At 42.0% G+C, this 22,462-nt stretch overlaps 2 protein-coding genes across 3 annotated transcripts; one reads left to right on the top strand and one right to left on the bottom strand.

Annotated features, from left to right (window-relative positions):
* The first annotated feature begins 2,401 nt into the window (after positions 1-2,401).
* Positions 2,402-11,339, top strand: atl1 (atlastin GTPase 1). 2 transcript variants are annotated; one of them, XM_019277923.2, is made up of 14 exons: positions 2,402-2,697; positions 4,137-4,387; positions 4,827-4,961; positions 5,363-5,467; positions 5,868-5,918; positions 6,027-6,083; positions 6,306-6,398; positions 6,496-6,634; positions 7,335-7,462; positions 7,930-7,986; positions 8,078-8,149; positions 8,225-8,656; positions 9,575-9,589; positions 9,992-11,339. In XM_019277923.2, the coding sequence occupies exons 1-14, from the start codon at positions 2,658-2,660 to the stop codon at positions 10,103-10,105; spliced, it is 1,689 nt and encodes a 562-aa protein (XP_019133468.1). In that variant the 5' UTR covers positions 2,402-2,657; the 3' UTR covers positions 10,106-11,339. The 2 variants fall into 2 exon arrangements, with proteins under 2 accessions (XP_019133468.1, XP_019133469.1); XM_019277924.2 differs by having other exon boundaries at positions 2,403-2,691.
* Positions 11,340-13,548: 2,209 nt separating this feature from the next.
* sav1 (salvador family WW domain containing protein 1) lies at positions 13,549-22,024 on the bottom strand. Its single transcript, XM_019277931.2, has 5 exons — positions 21,651-22,024; positions 19,251-19,784; positions 16,487-16,757; positions 16,205-16,360; positions 13,549-15,125 (listed from the first exon to the last, which is right to left on the bottom strand). Exons 1-5 carry the CDS (start codon positions 21,742-21,744, stop codon positions 14,912-14,914), a joined length of 1,269 nt encoding a protein of 422 aa, XP_019133476.1. The 5' UTR covers positions 21,745-22,024; the 3' UTR covers positions 13,549-14,911.
* Between the last annotated feature and the right edge of the window lie 438 nt (positions 22,025-22,462).

The raw sequence follows: 22,462 nt of genomic DNA, 5'->3' as shown, positions 1-22,462 counted from the left end.
TTAATTAGAGATCTCGAGAAAACAAAACGATAGTCTAGTGCGTTAAATCAAGTTACAGAGTGTATGGCAAATGCATGTAGTGCATGATACGGAGCGAGCAAACATATTACTCCACTGTAAAATCTCTTTGATCCATAATTTCTAACAAAGGTTGATACACTTGATCTCAGGACCATCCTGACTGTTCACTCACTCAGTATCAAGCATATTTACTGAATCATTTTGGAGCAATTCAGCCTCAAAGTTCATTATTTTGAATTGAAAAAGGGCATTATGTGCAATATTTACTCTACTGTAAAATCCATTTGACCCATAATTTCTGACAAAGGTTGCTCAGTGTAGCAGGTAAAGAATAGACGAAGATGCTGGACATTATTGCTCATCCAAAATTAATCGCCTTTCAACAACAAACAACTTCTATGTTAGTATTTTCATGTCATGTCTCTATAGTGTTAGCGTATACTATATAAGCATATAACCTAACGTTATGACAAATGGCTCCTTCTACTTGTGCCGAGCCAATATAATGAAAGAAAGGCAATTAATTTTTGAGCAATAGGCTTAGAATAGAAGGATAAAGTCTAAAACATAACAAGAGTATCATATCTTGTGTGTAACTGTAACTGTAATTACATGCCTTACCTTTATTGACCCGGTATGGTAGAAAGTGCGGGGCAGGAGTCCTGGTCATGCACTTGTATTATTTTTATTTCCTCCATTTTCTCGTAATGACGAATTCGTTTAATTCAAATCTTTTATTAATTATGTTGTTATCTCGGGAAAATGTTTCATTATATTGAGATCTCAAGAAAATTATTCCGTTACCTCGGGATAACAATATTTGTTATTTCTGACATTATGACATAAATAACTCAAAAAACAAACAAACAAATTAAATTTACTCATCATCATAAGAAAACAGAGGAAATAAAATATAGGGATGTATGAACGCTTAGGACTTCCGTACATTAGTACATAAGTACTTTGCTACTACACTGTACATCGACTGCACTACATTTAAGAGGAAGTACTGTATTTTTAACTCTGCTTCCTTTATCTGAAATCTGTGGTTGGTCATAAAATGACCATATTAAATATAATGTGTTGTTTATACAGTAAATTAATTCACCTAAATGTATATAACATAGCTGCAATCAGCTTCACTTTAGTCCTGTAGTATGATATAACTTTAACAGAGACTATTTTACCTTCTGTACTTTTACTGAATTAAAATCTTAAATGCAGGATGTGTAATGTTTTTTATTTATTTATGGTACTCTACTTTTACTCAGTAGTGGAGGAAGTACTCAGATATTTTACCTAAATAAATGAATGATGCTATACTGTAAATCTAACTTGAGTAAAAGTGCAGACATATTAACAGCTACATGTACTGTAAAGTATCAACTATAAAAGTATGATGCAGAATTATTAGTCTATGTCATATTGATGAGGATTAATCTCGGTGCATTAATGTGTAATTTGTACAGTGGGTTGAGGTGGAGTAACGTTTATTTGGCTTGTGCAATACATCAGTGAAATCTTCCACACATGCATACTGCACTTTAAATAACCAGTGTATTCTCTGTACAGTCTCTCAAAGACTAAATTCTTTATAAGGTTTTAGACTGACATATTGCATAGTTCACTGTTACTGGTTTTATTTATACATGTGTATATAGTGTTAAAATAGGATATCGTATAGGTGTATAGTGTTAAAGTTTTGTTTTCTTACTATCTCACTTACCGTTTGGGAGCTGTGGTAAAAAAAACAATTTCCCTGCAGAAAGTTAATAAAGTATTTCTCTGGGTAGTTTAATCTATAACAATGTAGCCTATAGCATATTTATACGATCATATGTTTGAACCGACTGAATACCCCCTACTTCACCCAATCTAGAGCCAGTGTTTGGTTTGTCCCTTCTGAGCTACTGTAGAAACATGGTGGTTAAACGTGGCTGACTCCGCCAAAGAGGACCCGCTCCCTCTGTGGACAAAAACACTATTTTGTGTTGTGATGTGTGTGTGTGTGTGTGTGTGCACTTTAATGTAGTCCTGTCTGCGGCATGTTTCATGCTTCATGTGTCTCATTTCACTGTGTACATAAATGACAATAAAAACAACTTTAATTGACTTTTTGTAAATGTAAATTTAAATGTACCAAAGTGCTTTACAGCAGCTTTTTGTTGTTGCACTGATATTTCCGATGGTACTCGAAGGCAGCACGTGTTCCCAATCTCTTTGTACTTGCCGCCACCTGCCGGTGAAATTAAATAAAATGTATTTCCAGATTAAAATAAAGAGACTTGACATCAGCTCCTGCAGCCATGCTTAACACACTCTCATCTGAACACGCTGTCGCTCATTTTTCCCGCATTAAAGCGCCTGAAGCAGCAGCAGCAGCAGCAGCAAGTGAAGGCAACACACACAAACAGACAACAGCGCCCCCTGGCTGCGCGCACGACCCCTGCAGGACGCTGGGAATAAAAAAAAAAAAAAAAAAAAAAAAAAAAGCAGCTTCATCCTCCTCCTGCGATGCGAGCATCGTTTTTGGTGGAGCTCGGGCATCCTCCCAACCCCCCGACGACACCCATGACTACCGACTAGGGTCGCTCATCAACGGACAAAACGAGACAGAGGGATACACGGACAGTATTATGGCCAAACACCGTAAAGACAGAGACAGCTGGGGTGAGTGTACGTACAATATTTGATATCTCACGCTCTCCTTGACGCACATACATATTTTTTTCTCCCCACCCTATATATTCCCGTCGAGGGCGGCTAATTAGATGTTTATTTCAGACTCCCATCATTAAGGGGATTGTTCCTTAATTGTAACAAGTGTGTATTATTATCAGCGATCATGACATGATGTGTAAAGATGCAGAGAAACGCACCGTTTCTTATGCATGGATATCGGCCAATCATGCACAAGCGAGCAGGCTTTTTTTAATCAAATTATTACATCATTAAAAACCTGCTGGTGGGGAAAGATGTCATAGAGCAGCGTGCAGGAAACACTCCAAAGGGGCGTTCAGGGCCCTAAAAAAAAGGCCTGAAAATAACCTTCTGATTTTATTGTTTATCACACTGACGCCTGTTCTGATGATCCATGGTGCATCTAGCATCATATTATGTAATATTGCATCAGTAAGCTGCTCATCTTTCTACTGATCATCGCTGCTATCATCATTATCACCCCTCGTGATGAGAACCAGCATCCTAATCATCACTGACATCACTCCATTGCTCCATGTTAACTTTAAATACAGGCCCTGATATATCAAGGTTGAAGGAGGGGGGGAAATGTGTGTTTATCAGCTCTGACCCACTTTAAGCAGACACGCTGCTTCTGATGTCTTCGGTTGTTTTAAGGGCAGCAGCAGCAGCAGCAACATGATCAGGTTTAACCAGGAAAGGAAAGGCAAGGCTCTGGTGCCGGGCCCCGGGTGAGGCCTTTCCTTTTTCTGCAAAGAGATGTGAAAGTACGAGCCGGCTAGTCTTCTTGGAAACCTTGGATGATTCCTGCCTTAAATTATTCACCGTGCATGCTTTCTTTCTTTGCACCCTGCATTAATCTTTCAGCACCCCCAAAATCTGCCTGCTGCTCCTTGATCTGACACACAGTTGCGTTTGCATTAGACTCAATCTGCAAATACACCCTCAAAAAGCAGCCACACAGATTGTGAGTGAGTGGAATCCTTCTGTGATCTGCAGGACGGACATTGATCGGACACATGTTTGTTGTCATGAATGTGAGTGTAGATGCTGAAGGTTTCACCCCTGATGTCTGAATCAGGACCGTTCACGCATCAGCCTGAGTGCTCTACATGAGACAGCGGAGATTGGAAACATACTGAGTCATACTGCCTGGAAAGTGCCGGAAAAAGCGCACATGATCTCATTGCATACAAACAGATGGGATGGATAAGGTGGCGTGATTCATTATTATTATTAACAAGTTTGCTATCGATCTGCAGCTGAGAGGAAGGAATAATGGACTGTTTCCTCGCCTCATGGACGCTAAAGTCTGATTTTTATCAGTAATTATTGAGTATTTATGAAGACAAGACAACATGATCTGTGCTCGCAACCATATTCAAAGTTGAAAATGTCTTTGTCTTCTCCTCCAGGGTCCCTCGGTGACAAAAATGTCTACGACTGGAGCTCGGAGGAGGAAGAGCCGGACGGACGAGCCCGGCCCGTGCAGGTGCTGCTGGTCAAAGACGACCACACCTTCGAGCTGGACGAGGCGGCGCTGAGCCGCATCCTTCTCTCTGAGGAGGTCAGAGACCGCGAGGTGGTGGCCATCTCTGTGGCCGGAGCTTTCCGCAAGGGCAAGTCCTTCCTCATGGACTTCATGCTGCGTTACATGTACAACCATGTGAGTATGGAGGGCGACTCTGTTATAAACACACCTTTATTTTTGCCGTTCAGAGATAAACTTTAAATCTGACGACTGCAGCTTGAATTTGCTTATTGGATTTTGAGCGCGAGAGGTTTTGCTGATATTCTGTTTTCATGTCAAAGAAAATATTCTTTATATCTTCTCTCGGAGACATTCAACCGTGTCAGCGTGTAACAGTTTGTGATCTGGCTCATTATTGGATATTTAATAACAGGATTCAGGACATATAAGTGAGAATTGAAATACATTTCAGTCAATTAACAATTAAAGAAGAATTAAATGAGGAAAAAGTGGATTAGAAAATAGGTATAAATTTAGGTTTTAGACTCCTTTGCTGTAGTTACGTTATATAATGGTAACTGTAAGGTCTATATAAGATATTTTAAGCATCTTTCTTCACTAACTTTTGGTTCAGGCATCTGAAGTCTGGCTCGGAGACTCAGACGAGCCTCTGACCGGCTTCTCCTGGAGGGGCGGCTCAGAAAGGGAGACCACCGGGATCCAGATCTGGAGTGAGGTGTTCCTGGTGGACAAGCCCGATGGCAGAAAGGTGACAGTGACTGTAAACCATCGTGTAGCTGCTCAGATTATAACAATGCATACTTTGTTAACCTTTTCATATCTTTATTTATCTTGGCAGCAGGTCAGCGTAAGCCTTCATATTTATACAGTCACACACTGCCCACACTTTTTGTATTTAGATAGTTCTAACTTCTTCTACGCCTGCACCAGCCATGTCTCTCATCAGAGAGCCACAGTGTCTCCGTCAGCTTTAAATTTAAACCTGATTTATTATAAATATGTATATTTTTTTTAAATCAGAGTAGGTTTGACCCTTTCTCTAAGATCTAAGACCAACAACCTGACGAGCTCTGTTGGTTCTCTGTCTCAGACACACATTAGGATCATCTGGCAGCAGAGGTCAGCGTCTTCATCTGCTTCATTTCACAGGTCGCCGTGTTGTTAATGGACACGCAGGGCACGTTTGACAGCCAGTCGACGCTGAGGGACTCAGCCACCGTGTTCGCACTGAGCACCATGATAAGCTCCATGCAGGTACAGTGACTTTCACCCATGTGACCCGGCTCTGCTTTAGTAATTAGCATATTAATGTGAGTTAATGAGCGTAGGTTTGTATGCTGTACGGAATGAATTTTCTTTTCTTAGACAGTGAATCCTCAAAAAGTTTGGTGATGCCTGACTGTTCCTCCTTCGGTGTTGACTTATTTTGTAGTCCCAGTTTGCAGGTTAAAACCTACGTTGTTAGGTTCAGGAACAGATCTTGGTTTGGCTTCAAATAAATTCACAAAGTCGACCACAAAGATGTTAGAGAGCTTTTCTCCCTTGTGCACATTTTACCTGCTAAACATCAGCAGCATGATGAAACACTGCAGTGCGAGTGCAGCGTCGCAGAGCTGCTGACACGGCTGCTCACCTTTTCAAAATGTTTTTTCAGGTTTACAACATCTCACAGAACGTGCAGGAGGACGACCTGCAGCACCTGCAGGTAACGCCGTCAGGTGTCAACACTGATGCACTAGTATTTATTTATGTATTATTATTTTATATAATCAAAAAGACACTCTTCAAATGACTGTGGTTCGTCTTATTTCAGCTTTTCACAGAGTACGGCAGACTAGCTATGGAGGAGACTTTCCTCAAACCATTCCAGGTACTGTATCATCTCTACATCCAAAATAACATTTATAGATTATTATTTGTGTTTGTTTTTAAAGTATTTTGAATTATTGGATTGAGGTTTGTTGTTTAAGGAACTTTAATGAGTCACTGAAAAGGATTCGAAAGTGTTTGGTACTTGCAGAAATGCAGTGAGTGAAACTATTGGACTAACAGTTACAGTGCAAGAGTCAGATGTTTTTTATTTTTTTCTTAGTCCATGATTTTCCTCGTCCGAGACTGGAGCTTTCCGTATGAGTTTCCCTACGGACAGGAAGGAGGCATGAAGTTCCTCGAGAAGAGACTGAAGGTCGGTTGTCTGAGGTCTCAGGCCTGTCACATTATGAAGTTTTTAAATTATTGCCAAAGTCTAAAAGCCGACACCTGTGGTTGTTCTCGCGGTGCAGATCTCAGAGAATCAGCACGAGGAGCTGCAGAACGTTCGTAAACACATCCACTCCTGCTTCACCAACATCTCCTGCTTCCTGATGCCTCACCCCGGACTCAAAGTCGCCACCAACCCGCTCTTTGACGGGAGGATTAAAGGTAAACTTCCTCTGTCTGTCTAAAGATCTTGAGTGAGAGTCGGGTTTGAAATGAGACACAAGATTTTACTTGACGGGTTTGTCACTTTGATTCAGACTGAAATATCTTGACACCTTTTGGATGAACAACCCGTGCAGACACGGTGAGAACATTTGAACGGGGAACCTTCTTGCTTCTTGCAACTGTTCACTATCACTGTTTAAATCGAGATGGCTGATTTAACGTATTGACCCAGTGAAGAAGAACATAAAACCTTTGAAAGGTCTCTGTAATCTGTCACATGAGGAGGATATTGATCTGGGGAATAAAGGACCTCGTGAACATTATGCTTCCTTCAGTACTACTTATTAAAATGTATGAATACAGAGTCAGAAATAACAATAAATTAAAGGTTTTTAAAGGAAAGAGCAAAGAATCCTGAACACAACAGATCTAAACAATGCTTGAGTTCTTCAGATGAAATAATATTATAAATAATAACCATACGGCTGCTGCTGCACGAGTATTTATGAATTGTGCACGAGCAGGTGGCCCACCGGAGAAACAACGCCCGGGGAAACAAGCTGTCTGCGTCTGAATGTTGCTGATATTTCCCACACACACGCACACACACACACACAGACACACACACACACCCACACACACACACACTCACCAGCTGTTGCCTCTCCTCCTCCTCCTCCTCCTCCTCTCCATCCAGAGATCGATGGCGATTTCTTAAGCAACCTGAAGGTTCTGGTCCCGTGGCTTCTCAGTCCTCGTAACATCGACGTGAAGGAGATCAACGGCAGCAAGATCACCTGCAGAGGCCTGGTGGAGTACTTCAAGGTCAGGAGACTTGAATTCAAGGAACGATTGTTCCTGGAGTTTTCTAGGAAACAGTTCAGGATCAAACAAAACAGACGAGAGGAAACGTCCACACACTTCTCTGAATCTGAGCAGCAGGTCTTCTTATCAAGGTCTAGACAGGACGTAATGTCCCTCAACCACTGAACATGGGTGGAGAGGGCAGCATCCCTCCATCTTAGCAGTATTGCACGCCTATAGGTGGAGGACAGTTGCAGTTGGTGACATTTGGTTGGAGTTAGGCTCTCGTGAGGTGGAGAAACGTCTAGAAAAGACCACATTAACATTGTTAACTGTTTACTAGCAGAGCGTGATAAGTGTGACCATCTACATGCACCCAGTTCTCATGACAATATGACAAAATCTAAATGAATGAGGGATATGAAGTCATATTGTCCTTTAATTATTATATTAATAACTGTTTAACTCTGTTTTCTACTTTATTTCAGGCATACATTAAAATATATCAAGGTGAGGAGCTGCCACATCCAAAATCCATGCTGCAGGTACGTTTCTTATCTAAACGTTTGTTCTTCTCCTGCTGTGACACTTCAATAAACTCCATCCGATCTTTAAAATAAATGATTTTTCTCTCAGGCCACAGCAGAGGCGAATAATTTGGCAGCAGTCGCAGCCGCGAAGGATCTGTACAACAAGAAAATGGAGGGGGTATGTGAAGACAGGATTAAACTGTCCACCAGCAGTCTGATCCTTCTTCACTGACCCTCTCCAATCTGATCCCAGGTCTGCGGGGGTGACCGGCCCTTCCTGGCCCCGAGCGAGCTGCAGGCCCGGCACGGCGTCATCAGAGAGGAGGCCCTGCAGGTGTTCCGGGGCGTGAAGAAGATGGGAGGCGAGGAGTTCAGCCGGCGCTACCTGCAGCAGCTGGAGGGAGAAATCGACGAGGTGTTTGTCCAGTACATCAAGCACAATGACTCCAAGAACATTTTCCACGCCGCCCGCACGCCGGCCACCCTGTTCGTGGTCATCTTTGTCATGTACGTGGCTGCGGGCATCACGGGCTTTGTGGGCGTGGACATCATTGCCAGCTTGTGTAACATGATCCTGGGTCTGGCGCTGATCACCCTCTGCACCTGGGCCTACATCCGGTACTCCGGGGAATACCGAGAACTCGGCGCCGTCATCGACCAGGTGGCCGGCGCGCTGTGGGATCAGGTAATTCAATTAAAAACAGAAACATCGATGAGGTTAAGCATAAATCTGTCTGACCTGATCAATACTTGAATCAGTTAATTGTATTGATAATGCACCATCACCAGAAAGTCTGCAGACACACAGCATACAGATTAAAGTCTGAGGGAACAACACAAATGTTTTTACAACGTTACAACAATATAAAACAGAGACAAGCGGCAAAACATCAAAACTGAGAGGATGAAACGGTGAATCTCTGGCATATTTGCTTGATGCGTGACTTAAATGAAAACTAATATTATAAATGATTTCAGCATTTTCCCATGACAAGATGAAGAATAATAATAACTTTATTTAACAAAGTGTCTAAAAGACGGACACACGGTTTAAAGATCAAGAAGTAAAAAGGTAAAAAACAACAACAGAGAAACAGACAGAGCGACGAAAAGACAAATTAAAAACCAGATATTTATTGATGGTCTAGAAATACAGAAGGGAAAGTAAGTCTGGTTAAGAATAAAGGGATTAAAAAGACAATAAGTAATAAATAAAAGATAAAGAGATGAAAGGATACAAATATAGAACCAAAAACTTTATTAAATCACGGAGCATCAATTTGTTAATGATTAAGATGATTGTTCATTCGTCTGACTCATTCAGATGACTCGTTTTGTCCAGCGAGGCGTGAACAATCTGTCTATTATTAAAAAATCTGACAATCAATGAACCAAATAAAACAATAAAGAGATAAACACTGCACGTCTTCATCGCTAGAGTCTGTTTGAACCACTAGAGGGCGACGGTCTCCTTTTAAATTTAGTGGTACGCCAGCTCGATTACAGCAACAGTGAACTGTGTTATATAACATTATATATTTATATACGTGCATGTACTCACACTGCGTTTATTTCTTCTCCTTTAATGCCTCTGCCTCTCCAGGGGAGCACGAATGAGGTGAGTGGATCGGCCGGAAGGACGATGACGAGCATCTTCTGGGAGAATCTGGATGGGATGAAGTCCCAAATATGAAACTGATGATGGATGATTGATTGATAATGACGAGGTCAGGTCACATCCTGCAGCACACAGTGTGTGTCCAGCAGTGACCTCGACTGAGTCTTACATGCAGCCAATATGACAATATGACAAGATTTAAATGGAACAATATAGTATATTAGCTTTTTGCATCATTCATGTAGCAAATTATGCAAATAAACAAGATGTTTTTACTTCATTTGACACTATTCTCATCACCGTTACCCATCCACGTTCAATGCTCATCTGCATCCTGACCTGCACATCATCTCAAACAATCCTTTTCCCTTCCTCTCTCTCTCTCTCGTCTCTGCTCCACAGGCTCTCTACAAGCTGTACAATGTAGCGGCCAATCACAGGCACCTGTACCACCACGCGTTCCCCGGGCCTCAGATGGAGGAGGTGGCGGAGGAGCAGGACAAGAAGAGGGACTGATTAGATAAGACAGACAGACAGAGAGTATAGCAGGGACTTTCGTGGTGATGGACAGGAGGAGGAGGAGGAGCTGGAGGAAGATCCTCACCCATCAGGCACTCTTTTATTCTGGTGTTGGCTGGTGCTTGCCCACCAATACATCCACTACTTTAAAACCTAATAATGGACTGTATAACGTACATGTATAGGCAAAAGTCAGAGCGTCTCCTCAGTGAGTGTCTGCTTTCAAGCGATGGATGCCGTTTGTCGTTGTCTCTCACTTTTTTGTCTGGATAAAAAAAATAAAATCACACCTGTACAGACACCGTAGAGGCTCTGCCACATCCGACCTCCAGTCAGCTGATTTCATATCAGACGGGCTTTTGTTTTGTTGTTTTGTAGTTTTTTTCTCTCCATCGTTTGTCACCTTGAAGACGACTTTTTCAGAAAAGTATAGCCAAATCTGTGACATCCGCCCCATTTGTGACGATTGTTCTGTTCTTTGAAGTTTAGTGCCGTTTCTAAGATATCTATGACCCGCGATGTTTGAAAAGCCAAAAAAAAATATGAACTGTATGTTAAATAATGAAGCGTCATCAGCATGGTAAATGGTTAATGTCTGTCATCTTTAAGCTCTAAAACCAGGTATTCTTTATTAAAAAAAGAGTTGTAATGGTTGTGACAAAGTGGTATCGTGCCATAACATGTAAAAAAAAACAAACAAAAAAATCTTGTACTGCAGCCACGGCTTCGCGCAGACCCCCCCGAGCTCGGAGGAGGCACGTTTATTAGTTGTATCCAGTCTTGTTTTATTTTGGAGCTCTGGATCAGGGAGCTGCTTTGTGCTGACTTTCAAAATAAGAGCACTGGGTGTAAAGAGTTACAAAAGTTTACACAACACAGCTGACACATCTCTACACTTTGTAGTCCGCTTGCAGTTTTTGTAATTTACGCAGTGATCCTCTATGATGTGTGGGGGTTTTTATTTTTTAGGTGGTGTTGGGAGTGTGTTTGCTCTCCATTGTGACGTAGAGGTTTCGGTGGGTGAAAACCATTGTTGTGTTTCTCACTGAATGTTCGAGCAAATCCGAGGAATGTAGCTATTCTGCGGCCACTGAGGAATCAAAGCTAAAAGTTGTTATTAGGCGGGGCGAGCGGGGCCTGTTTTTTTGGAGAAGGATCCTCATTCCACATCTCTTCCATCATCATCTTCTCACACTTAAGCTGAATCATCTGTAAAACAAAAAAGAAAAAAGAAGTGTATGGTGAAAGAGGCCAGGCTCTGACTTTTTGTGTTCACCCCTCCAGAAAACAGCTTGTAAACAAAAGGCTTGTATCAGTGAATACTCGGGCTTAGTAGACTGTTACTGTACATTTGTATAGCTGTGGTTCTTGTTTTGTTTTTTTCAAAGCTCATTGAATCACAGGAGCTCGCTGTAAAACGTCTGCATCACATCCAGCTGCAGCACTTTTCTTTCTTTCTTTCCATGTAGATCTGGTCACCGACAGTACAGGAACACTGTCATGCATATTTAGCAAGTTTATACTGAGGTTTGACCTCAAGGGTTGAAAATTTAAAGGCGCTGCGGCGGAGTGGCTTCTTGAGTCTTCCACAATGTATAATCAACATCGGTGAGGCCTTCACACAAAGATCCATCTAAGTCCAGTTTAAGATCCGTGAGGTTTTTCCAATCCAGAGCCCGTTTCTTCGTGGCTGTGTCAAAGCGTCCATTCATAAGTCAGAAAAGTAGCGTTTGTTTACGTCGTGCTCCGGATTGAATCACAGTAGAAGGTTTCATCTGCTCAAAAAGAGACATTATTATTCTGGGATGTAACAATTTCTCCCCGGAGCCGCCCCCGTCGACACTTACAAATCAACTCCAGATGTTGTGGGAGCCTTGGTGTTACTGAAAGGTCAAACGAGATCAACCTTCTTCCAAGTCGACACTTTCCGCACACGCAGTCACAAGAACTAATAAAGTTGGACCAAATTAATGAAAAACTAGACTTTGAGTAATTTCTTCTGTAAAGATTCCCTCCAGATGTTTTTTTAAGAAATTACTTCGAACACGAGATGCCCGGTCTCAGCGTGTTTGTGCAACATCACACTTTAAAAAGTGCATCTAGTAGTCACGTTGCAGATCGCGAACCAACTGAACACCGCTCGCCTCACCCTCCTTTTTCAAGCATGGAGGAGAAAGTGAAAATCTACAGCCGACGTTTGGGTTCAACATGGCAGACTCTGTGGAAGAGGACCCGCTCCTGCTATAGATGTAAAATTCTAAGGTAATAAAAAGATAATTATTCTTATTTTCAGGTTAATATACACAAAGGAAAACATAGTTATGCAATAGGTCACACACCGGACCTTTAATGTCGCGAACACGACTTGATTAGCAGGAGAAACCTGAGCAGATTCATGCAGAAACTTCCCGCTTTGAGCCATACGTCATTTATATCATCAGCAAAGAGAACACCGTCAACAGATTTGTTTAAACGTAAAGATAGTGAACAAAGCTGGGATCTTCTTGCTGCGTTGTGGGGAGCTTCAGTGGAGCAATGGACCCCCCGAGGACGCTATGAAGAGTGTGAGGAGAGTAAGAAGTACAGGTCCATTACGGGAGTATTTTTAGCTTATGCCAGTAGAGGTACGATCCTGAAACTCTTCTACAAGTTCTGCAGGTTTTCCTCTCCAGGACCACGAGAGTCCTGAACCTGGGCTACAGGAGCTGCAGAATCAGGTGACAACTCTCTGTAGGTTACACAATGTCACTGATTATAAGCTGCTTTTATTATTTTACCTGTGGAAATCTGTATTAAAGGTCCAGCGTGTCGGATTTAGTGCCACCTAGCGGTGAAGTTGCAGCTTGCAGCCTAATGAATACTCTCCTACATCTCACCCTATCCTTCGAAGCATGTCGGAAAAACTCCATCCAATCCATATATTCATGTGATTATACACTAATGAATATTACATTCAATTCCTGAAAAGAAATACAGTTGTCTCTCGCTATAACGCGGTTCACTTTTCGCGGACTCGCTGATTTTTTTGTGTGTAATTTTGCATGCTTTTTTTTTACAGCGTCTTATGTGTAAAACCTCGTAGATTGATCATTAAAATTATATTTGTTAAAAATGTTCGGCCTTGAAAACAGGTTTTGATCTTTGGTTTCATTTACTAATACAGTATTGTACTTATTTTTGTTAAATCTGCGAAAGTTTGAACTTTGAGAGTTTAAATAAGGGAGAAATGTGAGAAAATGTTAATGCCTGTCTGAGAAAAGTGTATAAAAGTGTGTGGTTAGAGGTTTTACGGCCTTAAAACATTGTAAATTTTACTTCGCAGATTTCGTTTATTGCGGGTTATTTTCAGAACGTATCCCCCGCGATAAACGAGGGACAACTGTACTCCCAAATCTTTTACACAGCGGACCTTTAAGTGAAGGCGAACAGTCAACAAAGTGTAGTTTTCTTCACTGCAGACTTTATTGCTTATGTCCTGTATTTGCAATCCACAAAATCAGATATGTACAAACTCATGACACCGCGTCCGAAAAGATGCCATTAAAAAAAAACAAAAAAACCGTCTTGCATAGTGAAGGACTCGCGGAAGAGAGGCTGTGAATCAGACGGCCTGTTCGGACATTCAGAAATGTTAAACACTCAGTTTATTTTTCTCGTTGTAAATCTTATAAGTGCCAATAAATCTTCAGTTGATTGGAGGCTAGCACCGGTCTCTGCTAGATGAAAACATTTCTGAGTATCTCAAGAGGCTGAATGATTAGTGATCTTCCAAGAAGCTGCAGCACCTCCGCCCACAGACGAGACGTGTCAGTCCATAAAAAACAAAAATTAAAAAAAGGCATTACCAAGGCAAGAAATATCCAAAAAAAAAAGAATGAAACAAGAAGTTGAATTGCACTTGTTTGGCAAACTTAATGTCAACTTAATAAAGTTCCAGTAGCTTATTTATGTTTCATTATAAACACACACACACACACATAAGAATATTCCTGACTTACAGTAATGCCAAAGAGCCGAGAGATGCTCAAACGCTTCATCCAACGACAACAACAACAAAAGTCTTTAAATAAAAAGACGTGTTTCATATGAAAACTTAAATATCTGTTTTATAAGTTTTGGTGGATTGTCTTTTTATAAAGGATACGTCATAAAAAAAAATAACAACAAAAAAAAAGTTTAATGTAAAAGAGTGTGTTCAGTTTATGAAGGGTAACAAAGCAAGATGAAATATTTCAGAGATTAGAAGAAGTGTGTTTACAAGAAGACATGAGCAGACATTGTAAAAAATGCTGCTTTTATTTTATTTTATTAAAATAATAATAATAATAAAAAAAAAAAGGCACAATCTCAGGATGTTTTTCAACAAATATCCAGAGTTTCTTTCAGACTCTGTTCTCTAGAAACAGCGATTCAGTTCTCTGTGAAAATGGCACCGACGAGCCGCCTCCACACATGCAGCACGTTATGTTTTTCTTCATCGGAGTGTTTTTGTCTTTCAGTCATTCATAAATTGAGTGGCACGCGGAGGGGAAAGGGCCCCCCCCCCTCCCCCCGCCCCGTCGATGTGTTTCGACTTTCCTGGCTGATATATTTGGATCAAGCGAAGGCACAGATGTGTTTGGTAAAAAAAAAAAAAAAAGAAGAGGCAATTAAGAGTCGATCATGATTTCAAAGAAAAACCCGGACCGCTCCCAAACTTGTGGAAACCTCAAGAGAGGTGTGGCAGCGAGGCGACGTCCCTCCGCTGCGCACACACACACACACGCACACACACACACACACACACACACACACACACACGCGTCACATGTTCCCTATGAAGTTCTTGTTGGGCTGCTGGGCGTACCACTGCTGCCGCTGTTTGCGAGCCTCCACCTCGGACAGCAGCGCCTGCCGGTACGCCTCGTACGATTTCACGATGTGCTCCAGCTCCTTCATGAAGAGCAGCTTCAGCATGCCCTGATACGTGTCCAGGTCGGCCAGCTGGAACAGCTCCCACTTCAGGATGTGGTCGTACCTGAAGGGAAACACACGTTATGGAGTACAGTTTTAATGAGGAATGTCTGTATATTTGTACCCGTCATTCTCCCAACAACCGTTTGTGGATTTCTGAGGCTGACACTGATGTTGATGTTTTGGATTTTAAAAAATCTGATAAAAATATATAATAATCTAATATTTTTAAAGATTATCCTGAGACAGATCCTTTAAATTTTGTTCTTCTGTTGCATCGTGACACATGCAAAGCAAAGAAAATGTAAAAAACATTCAGTCGCAGTGACTTCAGAGGGCGATAACCACAATGGGACATGAGGCCAATAATGCCAAAAACTGCAGTTCCTCTAACGTCCACTTGAGGCTGGCTCCAGAAGTGAGTCAGTCTCCATAAGTCCCCATGTTTCACAGCAGAAATAAACATGTTTACAGCCTGGTACAAAAAACAGTTTTGGTCTCTGTAGCTAATTTCCCCGTTCATGACAACTGTACTGAGGGTGAATTTATATACAACTCACCTGTTCACATTATATTAAGGCTTAAAGTTATGCAGGATTAAGAGCGTGGACGTTACAGATGGCTTTTCTTCAGTTTTGTCTACGTCTTTGCTGAGTTTTAGATTCACTGGGAGGTGGAAGAGGCAGGAGTACAAACACGGCGGCCACAGATTTTAAGCTTCAAGATAGCGCTTCGGAAACCCTGTGCATGACGTCATGCACGCGCAGCAATATTTGGTGGCAGACGTATAAAGATTTAAAGAAAGGGAAGAAGCTTTTTCAAGCTTTATTTTCGACAGAGACAGCTGAAGAGTGACAGGAATGTTGGGAGAGAGAGACGAGGAATGACACACGGGAAAGAGCCACAGGTCGGACCCGAACCCTGGGCTGCCCGCGGCACGGACCGAGCCTTCGCACGTGGGGCAGCTGCTCCACCAACTGAGCTAAAGGACACCTCAGGTTTTGTAAATGTTTTATGAAGCAGGTCCAGAGTTCTTGGTTAACCATCTCATCTGCAGCGAATGCATATCAACTATTCGAGTCATTTTTTTAAGAATAAATGTCAAATATCATGTAGGAGACTGTTTGATGTATTCATACTCACTTGAGTGGTGCACGGGCGTACACCTGCAGCCAGTCTGGGATCTCGGCCGTGTGGTATGGGTTAGCTGGCACCAGCACCGGCTGGTTCCTCTCTGCTGGACGCGGCTGATAGGTGACAGGCGGCGGTAAAGGTGGCGGCTGATCGTAGCGAGGCACGCTGGAACAGATAACAGGCAACATTTACACCCAATTTCATCTGTGTGAAACCAAAAGACTGCGCTGATAGCTGAGTTTTGTGATCAAATAACATTCACAAAAACATAACGTCACTCTGGTGTCGTACCTCGGAGCACAGGGGTGGCGGTACTGTGCCCTCTTGTTGATGTGATCCACATAATAGACCCCGAACTCGGCCGACTCCACCTTTTCCCAGCCCGGAGGGAGCCCTTCCCTCTCCAGAGGGTGGCTCCAGTGTGTAGTGTTAGTGTTGTGGTCGATGTAGTACTTCCTGCCACGGATGGTCCAGTCGACGGTCCAGCCGGCAGGAAGGGGGAGGTCCTCTCCCGTTAGGCTGGAGAGGTTCCCGAGGGACTTGGCCTGTATTCGACCTATGCCTGAGGAAAACAAACATTTCTTTTTAGAAAACCTGGAGGGAGAGCGATGTCTGACCAAACATACGGGCCCAGCAGCAGCCAGCAAATCGCGCCTCTGGGAAAGAAAGAAAAAAAAAAACATATTTTGGGAGATTTCTTAAAAAACAGCATGTGGGAAAATGTCATTTAACAGAAGAGGAATGTACGGCGCTTAAAAGAAGGTCGCTCTGATGTGGCGGGAGTGGGATCGCAGAGGAATGCAATGATTCACTTATTAAAGCGTGACTTGTTCATCGGAGGACGGAGCATCTTATTCTGATGAATGGTAGGAAATGGGAGTGTTGTTACGTTTGGACAGGAAGGCCCGAGATCTAAGACACACACACACACACACGGGAGAGAGAGCTTTCACCGGAAGAGAACAAAACCACCGAACGTCCAAACACTTCTGTAAGAGAGTTCATTCAAAAAACGTCAGCGAGGAATGTCGAGCAGACAGCTGCGTTGTGGACGAGCTGGACCGATCGTGAGCGATGAGTCTGCAGGGAGCCAGAAAAAGAGTTGCAAAAAAAAAAAACACGGGAGGATGAAGTATCTCGGCTAAAATGGCGGCTACAATCTGATAAATTCTGCACGAGAGTGACAGCAACAGAGCCGGAGCTCTCTGCCAGCGACTGAGTGAAGGGACGGAATGTGCGAGCCGCTCCACAGAAATGCAGACCTCCTCCTCCTCCTCCTGCTCCTCCTCCTGCTGCTCCTCCACCACCACCACCTCATCATCATCATCATCATCATCATCATCTCTGCCCTTTTACTCAGAAAAGTGGCAGAGAGCCCGAGACTATATTTTACAACTCTGTGCTGCCGCAGTAAAACATGAAATCGAGTCACCGAACGTGAAATCTGAACGACGACGAGCGCGCTTCGTGATTTCTGCTTTTTCGCTGCAGTTTTCCACAAACAATGAGCGCACGCTTAAAAATAAAAACAACACGTCCGGTGACAGAAAGTGAAAGAAAAGAAAAAGAGGAGACGGTCCAAACGAGCTGCTTGTAAAATAAAGTGATTATCAGCCATACTTCATACTGCGTGCAGTACTTTCCTCGCTCTAAGACATTTCACAGTGAAATATTGGAACAAATATGAGCACACACTAAAAATAAAATAACATTTCCGCTAATAAAGCATCCTAAAAGCTCCTGATGACTGTGTGTGGTCAAGAAAAACCATAGTGTCCTTAAGTACTACACCGTGTGCAGTACTTTCCTCACTTTACTACATTTAAAAATGAAATATTGTAGTTTTTTTTTTTACTGGTTAGAAACAAATACAAGCACACTCTAAAGATAAAATAATGTTTCCGTTAATAGAAAGTAAAAAGAAATGCTAAAAACGTGTCGTACGTGTTAAATATACTTACTAAAGTACTACACTGAGTGCAAATACTGTAGTTTTCTTTCACTCGTCTGTGTGAGAACAAACAACAATAATACTATAAATAATAAAACTGTTTAGAAAGTAAAAGGAATGTGGAGACGGTGCAAATCTAATATATATAATATGTAATGTGTCTTAAAACTTCATGATGACTGTGTGTGTGTTTGTAAAATACAGCGTATCCAAAGTACACTTATAAAGTACTAAGCCTTCGTCGCTTTACTTCATCTCAGAGTGAGATACTGTAGTTTTCCGTGATAGAAAGTTAAATAACAAGCAGCTTAGAAGCTTCCTAATCGCTCACGATGACTGAGCTTTATAATAAAGTGATTATTAGTCAGTGTTCGCTCATTTCTATTAAAAGTAAACACTGGTATTTGTCTGATGTCAGCTGATCGTGACTCCTTTAAGCTTTGTGTACAGATGATTCATCGCAGCGAGCATCCTGGCGCTGACACGTCTGACTGCGGGCGGTCTGTAATTTGACGGTTTGCTGGCGGAAAGTTTCGGCAAACATCGAGGTGAAAATTGCAACAAAACAAAAAAATCCCCCGATGCCCGTTAACTTCACTGTAAACACGACGGTGACAAGTCAGCCACAAAATAAAAGCTTCGATCTCGTTTTTGGAGGAGGTCGGAAAAATTCCTGCGAAAACGTTCAGTGACGCGCTGATGTTTACAACGTGGAGCGGGAATGAAACGGCACTTTTGGAGTGACACGACTGACAACATGCATTCCTTTCAGAGCAGCCTCTGTGTTATCCATCAGACTGTGCCGGTTCAAAACAGCAATCATGTCACGTCACGTCACAGCGGCCCAGAATCGGCACGTTTTCTCTCGAAATTTTCCCCCAAAAGACGAATCTGAAAGATCTCGTCTAGTCAAGAAGCCATAAAAAGAAGTTTAAGTCCCTCGTGAGACTCGGCCTGCCTGCCATGTACTTTCCAAAGTATGCAGTTCCGGTTCTTTGTCAGAATTCGGAGCGCTCGCTTCCAACTTCTTGTCACTTTTTTCGGGAAAAAAGGGGAAATTTTGTACAGGAAAGAGTGAACGTCAAAACACATTTCACGGTTTACCTGAAGGGGGTCTGCTTGGAGCTGGCGGCGTGTGCTGTCGTGGAAGTCTTTGGAAGTTGTGCTCATTGTGCTCATAGTATCTATAGTCCTCAGGGAAGCGGTCGGGGACCCTCCTGGGCTGACGCTGCTGCTGCTGCTGCTGCTGCTGCTGCTGCTGTTGTTGTTGTTGTTGTTGTTGGTGCTGCTGGTTGTCATAGTAAGGTTCAGGGGGGTAATAATACCGGGCGGCGTCTCCGTTCTCGGACATGGGGCTCACGTCCGAGAGGAAGGACTGCGAGGAGCCGCCGTACTCGTGGGGCAGATCTCCGAGGCTGCGGGGCAGGTACGGAGGTGCCGACATGCGGTGGCTCTCTCTGCGGGCCACCTCGTGTGGAGGCCTCTGCACGGGCGTACGGAGGAAACTCTTGTTGCGGGAAACCACAGGCTCCCTGCTGGGCGCCACGGGGTAGGCAGAGGAGGGGCCCATGTCGGGCAGGGCGACCTCTCTGCGTCTGGGAATAGTGGGTCCATGACGGATGAATGAGGGCATAAGATCTGCAACCAGGTTAACAAGAACAAATATCAGTAAACACGACAAGACAGTAGGATATTTACTAAAGTACTTTAACTCATTTAGCTCATTTTAATAACTGTCCGCTGCCTTTTTGGTAAATATTCGTCCCCGTTATCCTTCGATATGTTTCCTAAGTGAAAACAGAGACGAGTCCTCTCTGCGGTAGCTTGTACTAATAGAAGAGCTGTAAAAACATGAGTACGGTCTGCCATCGTTAATTCTGATGTCCGGTTTGTTTTGATTTTATTTTTGGGGTTATAAAAACCTCTCTGTGGTCGACGTCTCCTGTCGAGTCGTTCTTCATCAGTGAAATGTTCGAATACAGATTCAGGATAATTAAAACATCCGTGTTGTTCTTCCAGACTAACATTGTTGCGTAAAGAATCTCTCTCTCTAAAACCGAATTTTCCAGACAGAGCACGATGCAATAACATAACTTTTATCCACTGTCTGTACTTTAACTCTGAGGATGACGACCACGTTAATATTTCTGTTTCTTTCTGGATAAATGAACTCTACAATTTTATATTTACATTCCCAATTCAAGGCAGCGATACCAACACAGAGACACAGCTATATGCTGCTGTTTACATGTTTTCTGAATCACCTTTTCTTCCTGTGATTGGCACAGGAGTGCGTTTGTGTTTTATTTTTAACCTGTGCACGTCTCATCGCTTAATACTGCATCTCATCCTGCATCATTAGTTATTATCTCATCTCATTACTCTTCGTTTCGTTAAGTTTCGTCACGTTATGACAGTTTAAGTTTGTCATCACATCCTAAAACTCAACGTGACTGTGACACACACTTAAAAAAAAGCATGAATATATACTGTGTGCAGTACTTTCCTCACTTTACTGCACTTTATTGTGAAATATTGGACTGTTTTCTGTGTTTGAACACAGAAAATGTCATAAAATCATAATTTACTGCTTTGTAAACGAACAAATACAATATTATATTTACATTACCAATTGAAGCCAACAATAACAACACAGTAATTTAACACCAAATACTATATATACCGTGTGCAGTATTTTCTTCACTTTACTGCACTTTATTGTGAAATATTGGACTGTTTTCTGTGTTTGAACACAGAAAATGTCATAAAATCATAATTTACTGCTTTGTAAACGAACAAATACTTATTATATTTACATTTCCAATTCAAGCCAACAATAACAACACAGTAATCTAACACCAAATACTACTGTGTGCAGTACTTTCTTCACTTTACTGCATTTTATTGTGAAATATTGGACTGTTTTCTGTGTTTGAACACAGAAAATGTTATAAAATCATAATTTACTGCTTTGTAAACGAACAAATACAATATTATATTTACATTTCCAAGTCAAGCCAACAATAACAACACAGTAATTTAACACCAGATACTATATATACTTCATTACTGGGCATGAAGTAGCAGTACTCATGATGTAAACAACATTAACTGTCATTTAAAGCTGATTCAACAAGTCAACAACAGATGACAACACTCAGTCAGAGGACACATGTGAGCTGGACACTAACAAATCTAAACTAAAAGTCAAATTAAATAATAAAAAGTCCAACATTTATTTTTGTTTTTGTGTTTTTCTCATCTGATGTTTAAATGTAGCATTTAGCCGGCTAGGTTAGCATCTTGTTGTAGGTTGTACAAAAACTAGTTTTAATAGTTTATTACGAGTCTGTGAGCCACTTTAACTTGGTGATATGTTGACATATGTACATATTCAACCTGTTTTCGTGGTTATTTTGCCACTTAAAGGCGGTTAAAGTTAATTCTCGGCATGCTAAGTGAAGCTAACTCGGAGCTAACTCGGAGCTAACGACGCTAACTCACTCCTCAGCAGCGGGGACGTCTCCTTCTTCACATACTTCCCGTGGACCTCGGCTGGTTTCGACGCTTCGTTTTTGCTTTTCTTTCGTGAGAGCATAACTCAAGGCTCCGGGGAAAAAACATCAACAACCTTCCTTGGATCGTTGGATCCGATCGAGCTGCGAAGCGCGGACAGGAAACATTTTTATTTGTATGTAAAAAAAAGAAGCAGAAGGTTTTTTTTTTTTTAGCAGCTGAGCTAACTCTCCTCCACCTCCAGCGCTCCGAGTCTGAGCCCGAGCTCCACTCCCACCGCCGGCCCTCCTTCACTGGGGAATGGTGACCGTGCGGTCCTGCCCATCTCACGGGCTGACTCTGCCTCTGTAAGCCGAGACACACTGACACATGAAACAAATATTAACATGGTATTAATCATAACATGGACTGTGTGTGCAAGAGTGGAGGAAGTATTCAAAATGTCATTAATACCACACTGAAAATACTTAATTACAAGTAAAATACCCGCATTACAATGTGACTTAAGTATATAAATACCCATCTATGGAAGCCCAAAGCGGTCATGCATTCATACATTTTATTTCCTGTGTAATTTCATGTTTTTTTGAGATCTCAAGAGAACTAAACTTTGAATATACTTAATTACAAGTAAAATACCTGCATTAAGTATATAAATACTAGAAAAACAAGAGTAACAACAAACTGTGGAAGCCCAAAGCGGTCATGCATTCATATATTTTATTTCCTGTGTAATTTAATTTGTTTTCTTGAGATTTCAAGATAACTAAACTTTGAATATACTTAATTACAAGTAAAAT

The sequence above is a fragment of the Larimichthys crocea genome, chromosome XXIV (assembly GCF_000972845.2).
Source record: "Larimichthys crocea isolate SSNF chromosome XXIV, L_crocea_2.0, whole genome shotgun sequence".
Taxonomy (NCBI): domain Eukaryota; kingdom Metazoa; phylum Chordata; class Actinopteri; family Sciaenidae; genus Larimichthys; species Larimichthys crocea.
The sequence above is the reverse complement of the archived record's forward strand: the minus strand, read 5'-3'. Positions and strand labels throughout refer to the sequence as shown.